The 22,177-nt window shown below is 38.5% G+C and overlaps 1 protein-coding gene across 1 annotated transcript in view; it reads right to left on the minus strand.

The window, feature by feature from the left end:
- The window catches only part of DYM (dymeclin), a 390,393-nt gene that overhangs the window by 360,247 nt on the left and 7,969 nt on the right, over nt 1–22,177 (minus strand). The window contains exon 2 of the mRNA XM_052660241.1: nt 7,966–8,157. Within this exon, the coding sequence (XP_052516201.1) occupies nt 7,966–8,105 (140 nt within the window). The 5' untranslated portion in view covers nt 8,106–8,157. The remainder of the gene's footprint in view (nt 1–7,965; nt 8,158–22,177) is intronic.

Below are 22,177 nucleotides of genomic sequence, written 5' to 3' on the forward strand. Positions count from 1 at the left end.
CCTCCTGCCCCCAATCCCTCCCAGCATCAGAGTCTTTTCCAATGAGTCAACTCTTCTCATGAGGTGGCCAAAGTACTGGAGTTTCAGCTTTAGCATCATTCCTTCCAAAGAAATCCCAGGGCTGATCTCCTTCAGAATGGACTGGTTGGATCTCCTTGCAGTCCAAGGGACCCTCAAGAGTCTTCTCCAACACTACAGTTCAAAAGCATCATTTCTTCGGTGCTCAGCCTTCTTCACAGTCCAACTCTCACATCCATACATGACCACTGGAAAAACCATAGCCTTGATTAGACAGACCTTAGTTGGCAAAGTAGTGTCTCTGCTTTTCAATATGCTATCTAGGTTGGTCATAACTTTCCTTCCAAGGAGCAAGCGTCTTTTAATTTCATGGCTGCAATCACCATCTGCAGTGATTTTGGAGCCCCAAAAAATGAAGTCTGACACTGTTTCCCCATCTATTTGCCATGAAGTGATGGGACCGGGTGCCATGATCTTCATTTTCTGATTGTTGAGCTTTAAGCCAACTTTTTCACTCTCCTCTTTCACTTTCATCAAGGATCATGGTGTATGATCCTTTTAATGTACTACTAAATTTAGTTTGCTAATATTTTGTTGATAATTTTTGCATCAGTGATATTAGCCTGTAATTTTCTTTTTTGTGTGTGGTCTTTATCCACTTTCAGTATCTAGGTGACACTGGTCTCACAGAATGAGTTCAAAAGTGTTCCTTCCTCTGCAGTTTTTTTGGAATAGCTTGAGAAGAGTAGGTGTTAGTTCTTCCTTAAATGTTTGGGAGAATTCACTTGTGAAGCCATCTGGTTCTGGACTTTTGGTTTTGGGGAGCTTTTTGATTACTGATTCAATTTCATTACTGGTAACCGGTCTGCTCATATTCTTTATTTATTGCTAATTTGGTCTTGGAAGATTGCATATCCTAGGAATTAATCCATTTTTTTCTTGAAATACTATCAAGCAATATGAGACTAGAGATCAGTTATAAGAAAAAACCAACAGAAAACCTCAAAGGTATAGACAGTAAACAACATGTTGCGAAGTAACTACTAGGTAACTGAAGAAATCAAAGAGAAAAAAAAACCTGAAGATAAATGAAAAAAGAAATATAATGATTCAAAACCTATGGGATACAACAAAAGCAGTTCTAAGAGGGAAATTTATAGAGATAAAAGCCTATCCCAAGAAACAACAAAAATCTCAAACAATCTAACGTTATGCCTAAATGAATTATAAAAAGAAGCAAAACCCAAAGTTAGTAAAAAGGAAAGAAGTAATAAAGATCAGGGCAGAAATAAATGAAACGGAGACTAAAACAGCAGAAAAGATCAATGAAACTAAGAGCTGATTCTTTGAAAAAATAAAATTGATAAACCTTTAGCCAGACTCATCAAGAAAAAGAGGACTCATATAAACTAGAAAAGGTAATTACAACTGATAGCATAGAAACACAAAGGATTATAAGAGATTATTATGAATAATTATATGACAATAAAATGGACATATAATGGGCTGGAGAGTTCAGTGAATATTGTTTACCCTCCATACATTTGGAGTTTTCTGTAGTTTTCTTTCTTCTTATAACTGATCTGTAGTCTCATATTGCTTGATACAATTTCAATCTCCTTAAATTTACTAAGACTTATTTTGTGGCCTACCGTGTCTCATGCTTTTAGATAGAATGTTTATATGTATGGATGTATGTGTGTATGTATATGTATGTATCAATCATCTGGTCTAATGTGTCATCTGGACCAAGGTTTCCTTACAAATCTTCTGTCTGGATGATATGTCCACTGATGTAAGCGGGGTGTTAAAAGTCTCCTACTATTGCTGTGTTACTGTTACTTTTTCCCTTTAAGTTTGTTAACTGCTTTATGAATTTAGGTGTTCTTATATTGGGTACATATATATATACATATATATATACACATACACTTACAACTGTTATATCTTCTTGTTGTATTGATCCTTTGATCATTATGTAATGTCTCTCATTACAGTATTTGTTTTAAAGTCTATTTCGTCTGATATAAGTATTGTTATCCCTGCTTTCTGTCTCCATTTGCATGGGAAAACTTTTCCATCCTCTCACTTTCAGTCTGCGTCTTCAGATCTGAAATGAGTTTCTTGCAGGCAGCACATAGATGGGTCTCGCTTTTGTATCCATTCCGCCACTTTATGTCTTTTGATTGGAGCATGTGGTCTATTTATAAAGTAATTGTTGATAGGTATGTACTTATCGCCATTTTGTTCATCATTTTCTGGTAGTTTTTGTAGTTTCTGTCCTCTCTTCTAACTGTGGTGTTATGTTTGGACTCCTTTCTCTTTGTGCGTATATATCTATTGTAGATTTTTGGTCTGTGGCTACCATGAGGTTTATATGTAACTATATACACAGTGTCAGACTTTATTTTTTGGGCTCCAAAATCACTGCAGATGGTGACTGCAGCCATGAAATTAAAAGACATTTACTCCTTGGAAGAAAAGTTATGACCAACCTAGATAGTATATTTAAAAGCAGAGACATTACTTTGCCAACTAAGGTCCATCTAGTCAAGGCTATGGTTTTTCCAGTGGTCATGTATGGATGTGAGAGTTGGACTGTGAAGAAGGCTGAGCACCGAAGAATTGATGCATTTGAACTGTGGTGTTGGAGAAGACTCTTGAGAGTCCCTTGGACTGCAAGGAGATCCAACCAGTCCATTCTGAGGGAGATCAACCCCGGGATTTCTTTGGAAGGAATGATGCTAAAGCTGAAACTCCAGTACTTTGGCCACCTCATGCGAAGAGTTGACTCACTGGAAAAGACTCTGAGGCTGGGAGGGATTGGGGGCAGGAGGAGAAGGGGACGACAGAGGATGAGATGGCTGGATGGCATTATGCACTCGATGGACGTGAGTCTGAGTGAACTCCAGGAGATGGTGATGGACAGGGAGGCCTGGCGTGCTGCGGTTCATGGGGTCGCAAAGAGTCAGACATAACTGAGCAACTGAACTGAACTGAAATACACATATATAGCTTAGTGTTTGGACATTATATTTTACAACTCTGTTTCATGTATCTCGTAACTATTTACTGCAGACAAAGATGATTTTACTACCTCTGTCTTTAGCTCTGCATTGATTTTGATTTCGTTGCTATATTTTCCCTAGTGGCTCAGATGGTAAAGAATCTGCCTGCAATGCAGGAAACCTGGGTTTGATTACTGGGTCAGGAAGATTCCCTGGAGAAGGGAATGGCTACCCACTCCAGTATTCTTGCTTGGAGAATTCCATGAACTAAGGAGTCTGGCAGACTACAGTTCATGGGGTCACAAAGAGTCAGACATGATTAAGCAGTGAACACTTTCCCTTTTCACTTTAGTATGAAATCAGTCATATAAATAATTTTAAAACACTTTATTAAGAAAAGCAGTATATTACTTAAAATTTACTCTAGATTTAATCTTGATTTTATTTCACACCTTTGCTTCACAAGGAATTTTAATAAGGTGAAAAGTTGAAAACTATTGAAGAATCTGAACATTTTTCAACCATGCCTGGAAACTTTAACAAAATCTTGCTACCCTGGTGCCAAAAACAGTTTACAGTAAGGAAAGATTAGATTAGTCCTAAAGGACTTAGTGCTTCTAAAAAAAGTTGGCAGACACCAATTTTTGGCTGCACTTGAGGAAAGCACATATGGGATCCAAGGAATTCCAGGAGTGAGCAATCTCAGAAATGTTTGGATTCAGAGTCTTCCCTACAGATACAGTCATCTTAGAGTTGAAAAATTCATAAAGTAAGTAATACCATCCCTGACTATCAATGAGGTGGCACCTTCCACCTCAAGGCCTGCTCAGTGTTAACATTCTACAGGTCACATACCAAATACTAGCACTGAGGAGCTGAGGGCAGGGGAGAGGAGAGAGGGACTTCAAACAAAGTGACAAAAGTATACACACCACCACGAACAAAGCTTTTCTGGATATTTTGACTAGCTATCCCTCTTCCACCGTAATGTACAGTTTACTTACTTTACAGCTTTTTACTCTAAGATTCCTTTATAAATGAGGATGAATTAACAAAAAAATGACATGAAGAATACATGTGAACAACAAAGGATCTTTGAGAAAAAGCAATAATTAGCAAAACAAACTATAAAGCCATAATAATTCAAACTGCAAGGTACCAGCAGAAATCAAGAAATAGACAATAATGGCTAACAATTTATTCCCACCACTATTGCTTAGAAGTTCATCCTTTTCCCAAAGCTCTGAAGTGCCAGCTCTGCATAAATCAAGTACACACACACATACACAATCTTCTTCCTCCTTTCCATCTAAGAGCAGTTTCAGTTCAGTTCAGTTCAGTTGTTCAGTCGTGCCTGACTCTTTGCGACCCCATGAATCGCAGCATGCCAGGCCTCCCTGTCCATCACCAACTCCCGGAGTTCACCCAGACTCATGTCCATCGAGTCAGCGATGCCATCCAGCCATCTCATCCTCTGTCATCCCCTTCTCCTCCTGCCCCCAATCCCTCCCAGCCTCAGAGTCTTTTCCAATGAGTCAACTCTTCGCATGAGGTGGCCAAAGTACTGGAGTTTCAGCTTTAGCATCATTCCTTCCAAAGAAATCCCAGGACTGATCTCCACTTTAGCTATTATTAATTTTTTTCTTTCCCATTCAAATTTTATCCACCTTTAAATAAGAAATAATCCTCGTCGTCTAGAACTACTTTGGTGCCTCCATATTCTGGGAGAAGAACTTTATCTCCAACTTGCACACTAACCGGCTGAATCTCTCTATCCTTCCTTTAGAGCCCAATCCAACAGCTACTATCACTGCTTGCAGTACTTTTCCTTGTGGTTTTTTCTGGAAGCATAATGTCTCCTATGGTTACAGTTTCAGCTGCACTTCTTTCAGCTAATAGTCAACAGGGGACAAAACTTCCTAAATGCCTGTCCTACCGTGACTCCAGCTGTTGCAGTTCAGACTCTGCTCTCACACTGCCACCACAAGGGAAGACCTTATTGGATGCTCTGGACATGTGAACTCAGTGAAGTCTCTTTAATGTCTTTTGGCAGAGCACAAATGGATTGTAGTACAGTTTACATAAGTGAAAAGAAAATTTATTTTGAATAATAAATAATATTATCTTTATATGCTCTTTTTTCCTCTAAGTCTTATTACAATATGAGCAGAGATACTCAATGATAATTCCTTCAGGATTAAGGAAATGATTTCAAAATATACTGATACTATAGCTCATCTTCAGTTTGACCTCTCTCATCAATCCACAACCACCTTTAATTTTCCAAGGATCTCAGAAGCACTAATATGTAGCCACTTCCCATAATATATAACTAACTCACATTATCACAAAACTGTAAACTAAGTCAACCTTGTAGAGTCCAATCCAACTATATCTAAAACTCAGAAATCAAAATGTATTGCCAAAATATATAAATAATTCACAAAAAGCAAATGCCAATAATCCTTAATCCTCAAACATATGAAAATAAACATAACCTTGATTGTTAGAAGATAACAGATATACATACATTTTACATATATATATATTTAATTCATAGTCAAAAGACAGAGTGATAGCTCTTCCAACTCTAGGGTCAGGGAGAGAAGAAATACAGACTTAGTTCTCACTATTGAACCATTTTCATTACTGAAAATCAGTAGAAGAAAAGAATTGTTTCCCTTTAGTAATAATATAATAAAAACTATGTTTTACTATAACTTAATTCATGAAAGCACTCCTTTACAGGAGAATTCCAGTTAATAAATGCACAAGAAATGACCAAATTAAAAATAATACCATTTTGTAATCTCTTATGAAATAGGTGATTGGAACCAAAATCATCAATGGATGCTAAACCACAACCAAACCTCTCAGCCTTAGCATGATAACTGATTAACACTGCACATTTTCTGTATCCTAATTGAACACAATATAAGGTACCTAGCATCACTTATGAATTACTTTTACCAAAAATGTTTAACCCAAATTTTATCATCTTTAAATCTGATGTTCAATTTATAGAAAATTCAAATAAAAAAAAACAAAATATAAGAAGCAGTCAGGTAGATCTAGAAGGTGGAACAGTCTACAGAAAAACTGACCTAGTTTCTTAAAAGAAAAAAAAAAAGAACAGCATAGGCATACGGGAAAAAAAAATAGTGGCAGGAGTTGGGAAATATATACCTCTATTCGAGATTAAAGACATTCAAGAAATATAACTACCAAATGCAATGTATACACCTTATTTATTTCCTAATTATAAAAAACAAACTACAAAACAACTAGGGAAATTTTAAGAAGGACTGTATAAGTGAAACTATTATTATTTTGTGTGGTATCACTGTTAATTTTTACCACTCCCTGGTGGCTCATTTGCATTTGCATTATGCAAATGCATAAAGCATTTGCCTGGAATGTGGGAGACCTGGGTTCGATCTCTGGGTCGGGAAGATCCCCTGGAGAAGGAAATGGCAACCCACTCCAGTACTCTTGCCTGGAGAATCCCCTGGAGGGAGGAGCCTGGTAGGCTGCAGTCCATGGGGTCGCAAAGAGTAGGACACGACTGAGCGACTTCACTTTCACTTTCAGTTAATTTTGTGATTATTAAGATGTGATAATGGTATTATGATTATAAAGAAAATGTCTGTATTTTACTTTACTTTAGAATATTTTAAAATATAGATGAAGTAAGTATGGAAATAATCCAAATGGCTGTTAACTGATGAGTAAACAAACAAATAATTGTATATTCATAAACATGAATCTTAATCAGGAATAAAAATGAATGAAATATTGATACATGCTACAACATATCATAGTCAAAGATTTCAGGGACTAGGCCACAGATATCTTTAGGGGGCCATTGTTCAGTCTATCATAATAAAACTATTAAAAATAAATAAAAATCCTTAAAATCTACATACTGAATAATGGGAATTCAACATTCTAGTCACTCTACATAGTTATATGTTGGTCAGTTTTTATAATAGTTAAAAAGGAAATACTGGTTTTCACCTGCCAAAATGGCAAAGGCCAGAGTCTAAAAATGCATTAAACGGATAAAGGGGTGGGAAAGCAGACCTCCTCATATATTGATGGTAGAAGTATATATTAGTACAATTCCATGAAGCAGTTTGGTAATATCTACCAAAATTACAAACGCACATAACCTCTGATCCAGCAATTCTACTTTGAGGAATTTATACTAGAAATTTACTTGTATGCATGAGAAATTATATATGCAGCATTATCTGTTATAAGAAAACATTGGAAACAATCTAAACGTTCACCAATAAACTGATTTCATATACTGTGGATACTCTTGGTGCTTCCCCAGGGGTTCAGCGGTAAAGAATCTGCCTGCAATGAAAGAGACACTGGTTTGATCCCTGAGTCAGGAAGATCCCTTGGAGAAGGGACTGGCAACTCACTCCAGTATTCTTGCCTGGAGAATCCCATGGACAGAGGAGCCTGGCAGGCTACACCCCATGAGGTCACAAAGAGTCAGACACAGCTGAGCTACTAAGCGCACATTGATACTCTACAGTCACTTAAAAGAATAAGGCAGGTACATATTAACTGTGGGGAAAAAAGCAAGGACAGCAAGCAAGAAGAAAAAAGCAAGGTATGTGTGGTATGCTAGCATTTGTCTTTAAACAGTCTTGTAAAACTACATGAAATACATGGTTTTACTATTTCTGGAAGGATTCAAAAGAAACTGCTACCAGGAATCATCTCTGGAGAAAGGAGGTGGCTGAGTGGGAAAAAGGAAAGAGAAAAACATTTCTCCTTTCCATAACTTTTGAGTTTTCTACCAGTACATGTACAACAAATGAAGAGAGAGAACATTAAAGTAAAATTTTTTTCAAAAATCAGTATGCCACACAAGTTTATGTGGCTCTCAATACAAATTTTCAATTTCCAAGTTACCTCTTACCTGCTTGTTGGTGCAGGGAAAGAAAATGATAGAAGCTGATTCCAGAACGGATCATTCTCAGAGACAGATTCTGTGCCTGATAACTTTTTCAAGTACTCATTTTTAGGAAGATCACCAATTCTGCTACTGTTTGATCCCATCTTTTAATCTGGTAGATTACTTGTCCTTAATCCTTCATTTCCACAAAACAACCTACAAAGAATAAAAAGAAATTTCAAGTGTGCTCAAAATAATTTTCATACTTTTCCTACCCATGACCTAAATATAAGAAACTATAAACCTAGTTTAAAATATATCATACCTCCCTTTATTCTTTTAACCTCAACAATGGGATACAATACACTAGTGAAAATGAATTAACTAGATCTACAATTACCAACATGCACACATCTCAAAAATATTTATTTAAAGAAAGCTATGGAATAATGACATGGTTTAATTTCATTTATATGACCTTAAAGTGTACAAACAATATTATGGATATATTCATAGCTACTACAAGTATTAAAACATATACAGGAAAAATACAAAGCAAAATCAGAAGAATACTTTCATATAATGTTATTGCGTGAGGAAAGGGGAGCCTTCAGTCACATAAATACTTTCTAGAAAAGAAAAGAGAAAGGAATAGAAATAGATTATTGTTTAGATTTGCTGAAAATGGGGAAGAGATACAAAGGTTTTGTTTCACTACCCTCTGTTCCTGTCTGTCTTAAACATTAATTCTTAAAAAGAAAAAAACTGGTTTCTTAATCTTGCAGCAGCAATACTGGAAGGTAGATAGATGATAAGGAAGCAATACCTTTAAATTAAGAAAAAAATTTTAACTGGAATTTATACCTAGCCAAAAGCTCCCAGATAGTACGAAGGTAGAACAGCATTTTTAGATTTCCCAACACTCAAAAACCTGCCATGCACCCATTTGAAGCTACTGGAAAATTTCAGTATAAGGAAATAAACCAAGAAAAATGAAGACACGGAATTGAGGAAACAGGATTCAACACAAGATGGGTGAAGAGAAATTACAGGTCAAGAGCTGTGCAACAGCTGGAACAAGGGTCAGCATGGCCCACTGACCTCCTGGGGAAGAAAACACAGAACTACCATAGGTCACCTGACGTGTCGGACCTTATTCAGTAGAGTTTTAAAATACCAGAGAATATGGAAGGAAGGGGGGAAGGAATGACTATTACTCAGAACACAAAGTAAATGATTTAATTGTGTATTCTGGGGGAAAAAAAACATTGTTCAAGAAAAGTTTGTGTAGTCACAGGGTATAACTCATTTCAGGTTATGAATATTTATGTAATCACTATAATATAAAGACTAAACCAAAAATTGTGAGGTAATAACTATACTAGGGAAATGCCAGAAAAAGAAATGAGAGTGGTGGCTTAAGAATGTGAAATCGAAACTTTCCTGGTGGTCCAGTGGCTAAGACTCTGAACTTCCAATTCAAGGAGTATGGGTTCCATACCTGGTCAGGGAACTACTCCCAGATGCCACAACTGAGACCCGGCACAGCCAAAGAAATAAAAATAAACATTAGAAAAATTATTTTAAGAATGTACAATCTCTGACTTCCACTAAGTAGGTAGGAGGTCAATGTTAGAAAATACTTTAAATTACTGAATCAGAAAATAATAGTAAAAGCATATTAGTTATAAATAAGGAGGTAAGTAGCAAGAAGCAACAGCTCAGAGATTTGAGAGTGGGGAGGGTGGTAGTACAGTTTTTCATCATAAGTCCATCCATCATATTATTTGATTTTTAACCTATGTCTATATATTACTTTGATATTTTTTAATTAAATATTTTTTCACCTCCTTGACTATTCCATTTCTGACTCAAATTTAAATTTTTAACATATGTGGAAAACAAAAAAAAACATCATAACTAAATTAACAGTGATAAAAATGTGAAGTATTCTTTTATGATGCCTATAACTAACAACCTTAAGATCTATTTGTAGCAAACAGTTTAATGTTATAATACAAATTATTAAAGCTGACAGCTCTTAAACTCTAAATTTAAAATTTCCATCACTATGTATGTTTACTGACAGGTCACACATGTTTGGTCAAAAGAGAGAATTAAATCCAAAGACACAGTGACAAACACATAAATCAAAACCAAAAAACTTAGAAATGGACCCACCAAACTGCAGCCAGTTGGAGTTTTTCAACAAAATAAATTCAATAAAAGGACAATTTTTTCAAATAATAATGCTAGAACAACTGGGTATCAACAGGTCACACTCTGGCCTAAACCTTTCATGTTATACCAAAGTTAATTCAAAATGAATTACAGATCTAAATGTAAACTTAAAAAGTATAAAACTTTTAGATAAGAACACAGGAGAAAACCGTGACTTGGGGTCAGGAAATACTTAAGACATTACACAAAAGCACAACCCATAAAAGAAAACATCAATAAATTGAGCTCCATCAAAATTAAAAACTTTTGGTCTATGAAAACCCTATTAAGGGGATAGAAAGATAAGACACATAAAGAATCTGCCTTCCAATGCAGAGGACATGGGTTCCATCCCTGGTTGGGGAACTAAAAGCTCCCACAAGCCAGGGAGCAGCTAAGCTTTGCACCACAACTACTGAGCCCTTGGGCTTTAGATCAGCGCTCACGCTCTGCAACTGGAGAAGCTGCTGTGCCACGACCAGGGAAAGCCTGCACCCCACGACAAAGACCCAGCACAGCCAGCAACAACAAAATAAAAACTAAAATGCTGCATATAAAACTACTGGAGGAAAAAAATGAAGATCAGAACATTCTGTTCTCAATCAAATAGACAAGTACTTCATTTTTCTTTAGGTACCTTAACAATCAATTAAAAATTTACTTTGGGAGTTTAATTAGGTCCATAAATGATAAATTTTTCAAAAGAGCAAAACTCCATCCATCCACCTCATAAGGCAACAATATCATAGAGTTTATTAATGAAAATTTAAGTCAGACTTGATTTCTTATTTGTATTTTATTTTTTGAATACCATAGTAACGTACATGGTACAAAATATACAGGGTTCAATAGATATACAGTAAAAAGTCTCTCTCCCATCCCTTCTAACCACCTAGTTTCTCAACTCAGAGAAAGTATTACTAGTTTCTTGGGTGTCATTCCACAGATTTTCTATGTATATATAAGTACATATTTTTTCCTTTTTACATAAATCGTAACACACTACATATGCCTCTTTGCTCTTCCCAGTTAACATATATTAGAAATCATTACATATCTATATATAAAGCATTTATTTTTCTTAACTCTGTAATACTTTGGTTTTTAATTCCGTAAGTCCCATAATGATGGACATTTAAGTAATTTATGGTCTTTTGTGAACTACAAATAACTCACCAGTAAGCATCTGGTATACAAGGTATTTCACACACATATCAGTATATAGGTACAATAAATCCACAGAAACAGAATTGCTGGGTCAAAGATCCCATGTATTTCTAATTTTGGTAGATACTGCTGAAGGGCAGCAGAATATGCCACCTCAAAATATGCCACAGTGACACTTCATTTTGAGCTGCACATACTTGAAAACGGTAAATGCAGGGTGAGGCCTTTTCTGAACCCTCCTTATCTGCCTGAAGCCAGACTCTCCGAAAGGAACTCCATTATCATAAACTGATCAGTTTCATCAACCAAAGAAGATTGATTCTTATCCCAGGGGAGCCAAGAAGCTGACACAACACTGAGATAAACTTTGTCACGAACTATCACACCTCTCATCTGTGCTTCTGAGGCCCATCTATCCTTCCTAAAAATCATTTACTCTGCCTTAAGAGGCCTACGTTCCCCTTTCCCTTCCCCTTTTAAGATGGTATTTAAACCTGAATTGAGCCACCTCAGGAGCCACTCATTTTTCCCTAGGTGTCTCCCATGAGGTGTGCATGTTAACAAACTTCTCTTTTCTCCCCTGTTGACCTTTTACCACAGGCCCTGTTACCACAGGGCCTCAGTTAAGAACTCAGAAGGGGAGGGGGGACATCATCTTCCCTATCCTACACTGCCTTGCTGCCTTCCTTAGAGGTTGCCGACCTCCACCCACTTCAGCAATGCCTATTTCTCCACACAACAGTCACCGATCTTTAATCACACTTTTCAAGCTTCACCAACTGATAAGTGAAAATAGTTTTCAATATGGCATTAATTTGCATTTCATTTCTCGTGCTGTGAATGAGGCCATTACCTGCTTATATCCCTTGCCTATTTTCTACTGATTTATATGAAATAAATTTTATTCTCAAAGCTGCTAGGACAGGTCAAAGTATGAAAACAACTGCTCCACCCAGGACCAATATGAAATCTCTCTAAAACAATATGAATGAAGCCTGTGAGCTGTAAGAGGAGACTGAACAGAATGTTAACAAGGAAAACCAGGACAGCCAACTGAACACAAAATGCAATGTCTCCTTCTCCTCTTTCCTTCACCCAACCCTAGAAATAACACGCGTGCACGCACACACACACTCTGTCAATTACTACACAGCCATGCTCAAAAAGACACAGAAAACCAGAAGCTGTGAGGAATCCCTATAAAATATAAAACAGCTGGAGATGGGCTGTAAAGAAAAATGACAAAAGAAAAACTGAAGGCAAAAGAGCCTTCAATCAAGGGCACCAAAAGTATGAACAGCAACCCAAGTCCAGAGGCAGAGAGCCAAAAAAGGGCCGGAGCCCAGGGGCAACAGGCCTGCCTAGGACATCCTGCCCAGTTACCCCTACCCTCACTCCCCTGGGCAACAACAAAGTACTATCTGCTGAGAACAGAGAGTGAAGGCAGCACCCGAGGCAGCTGCAACACCAAGGAACAAGCTCAGCCAAGCAGACAATTACCCATGAGGTACTCTTGCCAGAAAGTTCCACCTGTTCCCACATTCACAGAAAGCAAAGAGGAAAACTGAGGCCCAACAGCGTCTCTTCTGCATCTGATTCACACCAAGGATTTCAAACATACACACACACAATCACCTGTACTCAATGTGTGTGGAACCCCCAAGATCCTTACTAATGAAAATCAGAATAAACTGGAACTTCAAAAACCCACTAGCCAATCACCACAACTCCTATTGCTCTTCACTCTCACTGTGCGTCTTTAAGACTTCTCCGGCTTTTAGCTCTTTTTCTCAATATGTCAGTAACTGAGCCTGTCTCCTAGGCTCACCAATGGTGTCCACGATTCTACTTTCAGATCTCTCCTATCCCAACCTCTGATTGGAATGCCTAGAACACTTGAGTTATGTTTTAAACTTAAGGATTTGTTGTTGTTGTTATTTAGTTTCTAAGTCATGCCCAAATATTCTGCGATCCCATGGACTTCATGTAACCTGCCAGGCTTCCCTGTCCATGGGACTGCCCAGGCAAGAATACTAGAGTGGGTTGTCATTTCTTTTTCCAGGGGCTCTTCCAGATCCAGGGCTCGAACCTGCATCTCCTGTACTGGCAGGCAGATTCTTTACCACTGAGCCATCAAGGAAGCCCAAACTTAAGGATAATATAGAAAGTGAAAGTGAAGTTGCTCAGTCGTGTCTGACTCTGCGATCCCGTGGACTGTAGCCCACCAGATTCCTCCATCCATGGGATTCTCCAGGCAAGAATACTGGAGTGGGTTGCTGTTTCCTTCTCCAGGCGATCGTCCCAACCCAGGGATCGAACCCAGGTTTCCTGCATTGCAGGCAGACGCTTTAACCTCTGAGCCACCAGGGAAGCATAACATATATTTATATTTACATTTATATTTATATAAGGCCTTCCCCAGTGGCTCAGCAATAAAGAATCCGCCAGCAATACAGGAGACACAGGTTTGATCCCTGCGTTGGTAAGATCCCCTGGAGGAGGGCATGGCAACCCACCTGGGTATTCTTGCCTGGAGAATCCCATGGACGGAGGAGCCTGGTGGGCTACAATCCATAGAGCCACAGAGTCAGACGTGACTGAAGCAACTGAGCGTGCATGCATATTTATATATATATATATATATATATGTGTGTGTGTGTGTGTGTGTGTATCTCCAGTAATTTTGTGGATAACACCGTTTCTTACAGAAATTTATACTAGAAATAAGCAGCATGCTGATGCTTTTAGTAGACCTATTTTTAATGCAATGCAGTCAGTTCTGTGCTTAGTTGCTCAGTCATGTCCGACTCTTTGTGACCCCATGGACTACAGCCCACTAGGCTCCCATGTCCATGGGGATTCTCCAGGCAAGAATACTGGAGTGGCTTGCCATGCCCTCCTCCAGGGGAATCTTCCCAACCCAGGTCTCCTGCATTGCCGGCGGGTTCTTTACCAGCTGAGCTACCAGGGAAGCTAATGTAAATCAGTAACTCAATCTTAACATGTGTAAAACTGATACCATTCTTGTTCAAAACCAGTCTTCTCTTCCCACTACTTTAGCCTAAAGTCCCCATTATGGAAAAACTACCTTTAAATGTCATTGTTCTGGAGTATATATGCTGTATCTCCCAAGGTAGATTATTCCTGAGAAGCATGAATCAGGCTTTACATCTTGATATCCCTAGGTAACTTAAAGCACCTGTTACAGAGACAGTACTCAAAAAAAAACCTTCCTGAAATAGCCAAGGTCTCACAGCTAATAAATATATTAGAAGATCTTCAGTATAAATGAAGAATAAAATATGCTAATTAAAACAGCAAAGTATCATTTTTACTCATTAGATTAGTAAAGGTTGAAAAACAAAACTTTAATCGCAGTGAGAGAGTAGTAAGGAAACAGGCACCCCCCACCATGAATTTAAGTATTTGGCAACATCTATCAGATTTTTAAGTATGCCAAAAAGTTGGTTTTGGTAAACTCATACAAGCTGACAAGTTCTATACATCCAGAAGTTAATCATTTGGAATAGCAAGCTGTCAATAAAACCGGAATGACCATCATCTGGAGATTAATTACAATATAGAATAAGCATATAATGGAATACAATGCAGCCACTGAAAAGAATGAGGTAGACCTTATGCATTAACGTGTAAAGAGATCCCCATATGGCAAGTTATCAGTAAAAGCAAACACAAAGACACAGAACAGTTCATATAGTAAAATCCCATTATTTTAAATAAACGTGTAAATTCTTACACAGACTAGATAATTTCTGGAAGAAAACATAAGCAATGGTCCAAGACTGGTGACCTCTGAAGAATGAGACTGGAAATTTGGAGGAAAGGGAGTTTTCACATTATGTCTTCCTACACTGCTTTGACCTTTTTTTAAAACCAGAAACATGTAACGTTAAAAAAAAATGGATTGTTCTCCTTCTCTGCTGTCCTTCAGGAAGGATCTTTATGTGCTTCTGGTTTGTGCTTTAAACTCTACCGAGTGACACCAGAACTAATATTTTGTCTTGACTTCTCAGTCAAAACCCAAGCATAAATCTCTACTTATTGAGTATTTCAATTCGATGTCTTGCTGTCATCAAAAATCTTAAAGTAGAATTTAACATTTGTCGCCTAAAACAAGTCACCCCTCCAAAAGTCACTATTCCTTGTCAATGTTATCAGGATTCTTGGCTCAAGTTATCTCACTCACATACCCAAGCGTATATGCCACACACGCTTATTACACACTTACTATAAATGTAGGTGATGTGATGTTTACTGAAAATGAAAAAAGAAGTAAAAAACACCAGGTCCCTGCCATTAATGGACTTAAATCCTGGTGGGAGAGACAAATCTGTCAATAAATTACTAAGCACATTTGATAAGCATTCCAGTGGAGTTATTATAAGAAGCTACGTAAATACACAGGAGCACCAGAGGCAGGGGAGCCACACAAGCAGCAGCACTAGGGGCACGCTGGCTTACACAACGCGCGATACACTCACTGACTCACCCAGTCCCCAGTAACAAACCTGAAAGGCAGGCACAGCTTCCTCATTTTACAGGTGAGGAAACTAAGGCACAGACAGGTTAAGTAATTTACCAAACACATGAGGTCCCATGTGTCTGTAAGACATAGTAAGTAGCAAAGGCAGGACTGGAACCTAGGCTAAGTCCAGGGTCCCTGGTCTTCAACACTTTACTAGGGTGACTTTCCAACAACATCACCAAGTTTTGTGGGTTCTTCTACAATACCCACAATTCTCCATGTCATCTTTTAAACAAATCTCTTGATCTTCCGGCTGCCTCCATTCAGGACCAGGCTTCTTCAATCTCACATGATTTAGCGCAAGAGTACTTTGATTTCTTTGCTTCCAATCTCTCCATTTTGATTCACTGTACACTTCACTACTACATAAATCCTTAAAAAACAGGAAATTCAGTCCAGCATTGAAATTAAGACCAAAGGTTCTAGTGTCTGATAGACCCTGCTAAGACTGAATAATCAGTCTGAGTCTCCATTTTACCATTTATCAAACCCCACTGCATCACAAGGAAACAAAAATACTTCAACCCCTAAGATTTTTTTAAGGATGAAGCAATATGACACATGCAAAAAAGCACTCAGTAAGGGACCTGACTCAGGGTAGGGTAAGCCAAGGAAAAATATTAAGCCTATTTTTAATATTAGTGAAGTTACCACTTCTACCATTTCACTCACCAGCTCAAAAAGTATTCAATGATTCTTCATTACCTGAAAAGCCCAGTACTGAGATTCAAGACCTTCCATATAGTCTGAAAGCTCACATTCTAACTTTATTTCCAACCATCCTCCACACCAGTACTTCTCCAAGGTATATAAAAAACACCAGTGGAGCATGAGGCTAAAAATGCAAATGCTTATGCCTCAAAGATTCAGAATGTCAGGGTAGTGCCCAGGCATCTACATTTTCTTAAAAGTATCCACAGTGACTCTGAAACAAGCAGTGTATGAACCTCAATTTGCAAACAGGAACCAAAACAAAGTAAGGCGGGTCTGTTCTCAACACCGAGGGTGCTCACCCACTCCTCTGCTCCGGCCTTCCACACCCGTGTTCCCCCGCACACCTGTCCCACAGCACCTGACACCCTGGTCACTAAACATAACACAAGCACACTCTTGTCTCTAGTCCAAGGGTGCTCATTAGCTTCACCACTCATTTGGAACTTAACTACCAAGTTAAACTAACTACCATAGTTAATTTTGGAGAAGGAAATAACAATCCACTCCAGTATTCTTGCCTAGAGAATTTCATGGACAGAGGAGTCTGGTGTGCTACATCCATGGGGTCGTAAAGAGCTGGACATGACTGAGCAATTACACTTTCCCTTTTCATAGTTAATTTAACTACACCTTGGTCTGCTGACTCTTATATAATACTGCTTTTCAGTATTTTCTGATCAGTTATTTCCTCTAGTCAGCTTTACTATCACGAGTGAAAACAATACTCTGAACAAGAAATGATATGCTTAATATTTTGCATTTATTTTGTGAAATATTTGATATATGTGCGTGCATGCATGCTAAGCTGCTTCAGTCGTGTCCAACTCTTTGCAACCCTATGGAGTGTAGCCCACCAGGCTCTTCTGCCCATGGGATTCTCCAGGCAAAGAATACCGGAGTGGGTTGCCATGCCCTCCTCCAGGGGATCTTCCAGACCCAGAGATCAAACTCGAGTCTCTTATGTCTTCTGCACTGGCAGGTGAATTCTTCACATAAAAAGTGAATCTCCTCTTCTATACAGACTGATTCACCAAATTCTGTCCTAACACCCTCAAAATATGCAAATAACATGGTAGGTGCACTTTGTCACAACGTAGGCGGAGACTCCATAAATCACAAACTATATTCCAGAATGTATATATGTGCGTATACATACACACACATTTGCACACAACAGACTTTAAGGCAAAACCTCATCCCTGAAACAAGAGTCCAGAGAAACAGTGGGCAGTAATCACTGGCCAAAGGACACATGAGACACCACAAGTGCCACTAGTCCAAGTAATGGAACATTCTCTTCAAGGTTACTATGTTCCAAGTGCTATACTGAGTAAGTCCAGTTGGGTATCCCACTTCAGTGAAACGAGAGTAATGAAAATAAAAAGATATAAGCCTACAAGTGTAAGATCAGAGGAAGTGTGAAAGATGGAAAGGTGACAGAGAGGCAGTGACTGAACTGGCAGAGCTGAGGATGTCCCCAGCATACCCACCTGCCAAAGGAGATGCTACCAAGAAGCAAGCCAATCCACCCCACGGAACACTGGGAAGGCAACAGAACTGAGAAGGGCACCATGAAAGGCGGGGTGAGGCACGGGCTCAAGTCTGCGCGTCTCCCCCATCCCGCCCCAGTAGGAAATCGTGTGCGCGCTCTGCAGAAATCTGACTGGAGAGACTATGGACTTTAAAGCCAAGGATGGAGACAGTAACGAGGCAGAGGATGAAAACAGGGGAGTGACATTCAGATGGGCCTGCTGCACAGCTACACAGAAGGTTTCCCAGCCTCCCAGGCAGGAGACTGGAGGGTTCTTCTTAAGAGAAATGGAGGGCGAACCAGAGGAAAAGATAGAGACATATGGGATTTCCCCCATTTAAAAAGCTGGCCTGCTGCCTACAACCCACCACTCACCACAATCCGCTCACACACAGAGCTTCCAATCAATGCTGGGAGTCTTGATCTTAATTAAGAATGGGCCACCAAAAATGATTCGACTTGTGAGAGGAAAGCCTCCAATCGGAAAATAAATAAACAAATAATAACAGTAACAAACCAAAGAAATTAATCATAAAACAGGTGATTCTAAGAAAAAAATTAAAAATAATATCTTCAGGGAGATAATAAAAAATAATAATAAGTGCAAAGATTTACATAGCATTTACTATATCCCCAGGTCCTATTCAAAGTGCTAGACACACACTGAGTTGTTTAACCCACACCACATCCTTTGAGGCAAGTACTGTTGTTCTCATTCCCTAGATCATGCGTCAGCAAATGATAACCCAAGTTCTCAATCCAGCCTGCTGCATGAAGCATGATTTTTACATTTTTAAGCAGTCAAGAGAAAAACAGTATTTTGTGACATGTGGAATCATATGAAATTAAAACTTCTGTGTCGACAAATAAAGTTTGATGAGAACACAGCCACGGTCATTTGTTTGCAATTGTCTAAATCTGCTTTCGCGATAACGACGACAGAGTTGAGTTGCGAGGACAAGGACTGTATCTGGTAGTTTATACTGCTACTCAGTGCACAAATCTCGGTGACACATGTGACAATGACAGCAGATCAGGTGTCAGGCATACTGCCACTTCAACATCTTAAATTACCAGTGGGGAGCTCTCACATCAAAACAAGAACAAAGCAGACTCTGAGGTCATGTTTTTCCTTTTTTTGTAATTTCTGTTTTATCTTCTAGTGTTTCTTTTTGATGTGCATTCATATTTCCCCCATTTTTTTGGCACAGGATGTGGGGTTTGGGTTCCCTGCCCAGGGATCGAACCCATGCCCTCTGCAGTGGAAGTACAGATTCTTAACCACTGGACCACCAGGGTAGTCCCAGGATGTCACACTTTTAAGTCACAGAGGAGTGTAGTTTTTTTTTTAATTGAATTAGATGCTGAAGGGTCTTCCCTGATGGTCCAATGGCTAAGACTCCTTACTCGCAATGTGGGGGGCCTGGGTTCAATCCCTGGGCAGAGAACTAGGATCCCACATGCCACAACTAAAGATCCTGCATATAGCAACTAAGATGCAGCGCAGCCAAATAGGTAGGTAAATGAAATAAATAATTAGATGCTGAAGTACTACATTTATCATGTAAAAGCATCATAGCTGTGTCATAACACAAGATGGGAAGACATTACCAACATGACCTGCCCCACCACACAGCATTCACTCCCAACTCATCAGAACAACAATCAGGAAAATTTGAAAATGTAAAATCATCTCACCACAAGCAGAATGTCTTCTCAAAAATAAAAAAATGAAAATGAGGCTACAACTGAGTAAGATTCCAAATGGTTCATCTGTTAACAAAGCAAGGCAAGTCATTCACCAATCATGAGTTAAACCATGTTTGATTACAGCAGACAAAGAAATGTGTTCAGAGAAAATAAAACATCCTTAACACTTGTCTTTTAGTGAGAATAACTGCTCAGAGAACAGTCTGTATAGAAGAACTGCGGCCATGAATGGTTTCCAAAATAATTGAAAAGATAGTAACTCAGTACAACCTGAAGTGAAATCTGCTAAGATGAATAACAACAGATGTTGGCAAACGTGTGTGGTAGTAAAAAAGCTCACCTGGACAAGTTTACAAATCTTGTGAAAATGCAAGGTGTTTACAAACTTTTGTTTTACTTTGGAAAATAAACACCTTTTTACAAAAACATGTTATTTATGCTAACATGTAGATTTAGTATTTCTATTTTTAAGTAAATTAAATATTTTTTAAATGCAAAGTGTTTAAAGCCTATTCATTAAATGAGCAGAATACTCTGTATAAAATATTTGAATCTATCTTGCTACTGAACCAGGAGTGCCAATAGTTAACTTCATCCACTCTCACAAACTTAACTATCAATTCCATAAAGTTTTTCTAGAAATAAAAGTTGAACATCCTGATACGTTCTACCGAACAACAATACAATGGCTTAGCAACAGTACAGTTTTATTTAAATTTTTCAAGCTCAGGGTTGAGACTGAAATTGTTCTGAACAAGAAGAACCCCCTTCAACCACTGTTATTAAACACTGAATGGCTTTGGAAATTAGTTTTTGCTCCAGATTTAATAACATTTCTCAATGAACTCAATCTAAAATTAGAAGGCCAATAGCACTGATCTGTAAAATTAACTGATACTGTGTGAATCACAAGTAACAGCAAGCTGTTTTACACGCTTCTGATGCCGTCAGAAATCAAAATAAGACTTGAGATCTCCAATCCCACACAAGTATGCAATAGATAAATTTTTCAAAGTCAAACTATACTTCCAATAGCATTTTTCAGACCTCAATGCAGGTACAAAAGTACTTTCCACATTTCAAAAACTATTTTACTGTGCAACAAAGAGTTTCCACATAATCTCAACTGGAAGTGATCACTCCACAGTGCAATGATTTACTAAAGGGTAAATATCAGAAATGAATCTAACATAACTCTATAGATGTCTTCTAAGCAATTAACACGCTCTATTAAAACCACACAGGGAATTACCTGGCAGTCCAGTGGTTAAGACTTGGACTTTCACTGCCATGGACCCAGGTTCGATCCCTGGCTGGGGAACTAATATCCCACCAGTCATGCAGTGTGGCCAAAAAGTTAATATATATGCTCATAAATTGATGTCAGTATTTGGCAATATTTGTTGTTTAGTCTCTTAAGTCGTGTCTGTTTGCAACCCCATGGACTATAGCCTGCCAGGCTCCTCTGTCCATGGAATTTCCCAAGCAGGAATACTGGAGTGGGTTGCCACTTTCTTTTCCAGGGAATCTTCCTGATCCAGGGATTGAACCTGTGGCTCCACGCCTCCTGTATTGACAGGTGGCTTCTTTACCCGAGACAGCAGGGAAGCCATTGGCAATACTTACCTTTGCCTGGGAAATCCCATGGACAGAGGAGACTGACAGGCTACAATCTATGGGGTCACAAATGAGTTAAACACAACTTAGTTACTAAACAACAATAACAAACAGGTATATTCAAAGATGAAATACAGAAAATCTCATTACACATCAGCATTAGATATAAACATCTGTGATAAATTCTGATGATAGCAAACAGTAACTCAGAACTCCAACTAAGTAATATGGTTCCCTTCTTCCCCAAAAGAAATTTCATTCTTCTCATTAGCAAACCTCTCTGAGCAAAAAAAGTTCTCAACCATTATTAGCACTGTATTTTTAACTTCATCAATAAACACTTGTAGAAATGTTCTCTCCCTTGTTATGTGAGTATCTACATAATGTTCTTCATTTTGCCTCTGGGTCCACAAAGCCTAATTTTTACGATCTGCCCCTTTAGACAAAATGTCTGCCAACTCCGGGCCTAGAAGAATAAACTGAGGCAAAGAAAAGTTAAGTGACAAGCCCAAGATCAAGACGACAGAGTTAGAAAGTGACAGATCAGGTTTCAGGCCATGGCAGTCCAGGTGCAGAAACCCACGCTCTCTACCACTGTACCACACTGTTCCCATAAACCAAGAACAAGATGTCAAGGAAATAAACAACAAGAAAAGAAACCTGACATTAAAACTTGATATAAAAGCTCAATAGACAGAAGATAAGGTCAAGGAAACACCCATAATCAAGAA

This window comes from Budorcas taxicolor, chromosome 22 (genome assembly GCF_023091745.1).
Source record: "Budorcas taxicolor isolate Tak-1 chromosome 22, Takin1.1, whole genome shotgun sequence".
NCBI lineage: Eukaryota > Metazoa > Chordata > Mammalia > Artiodactyla > Bovidae > Budorcas > Budorcas taxicolor.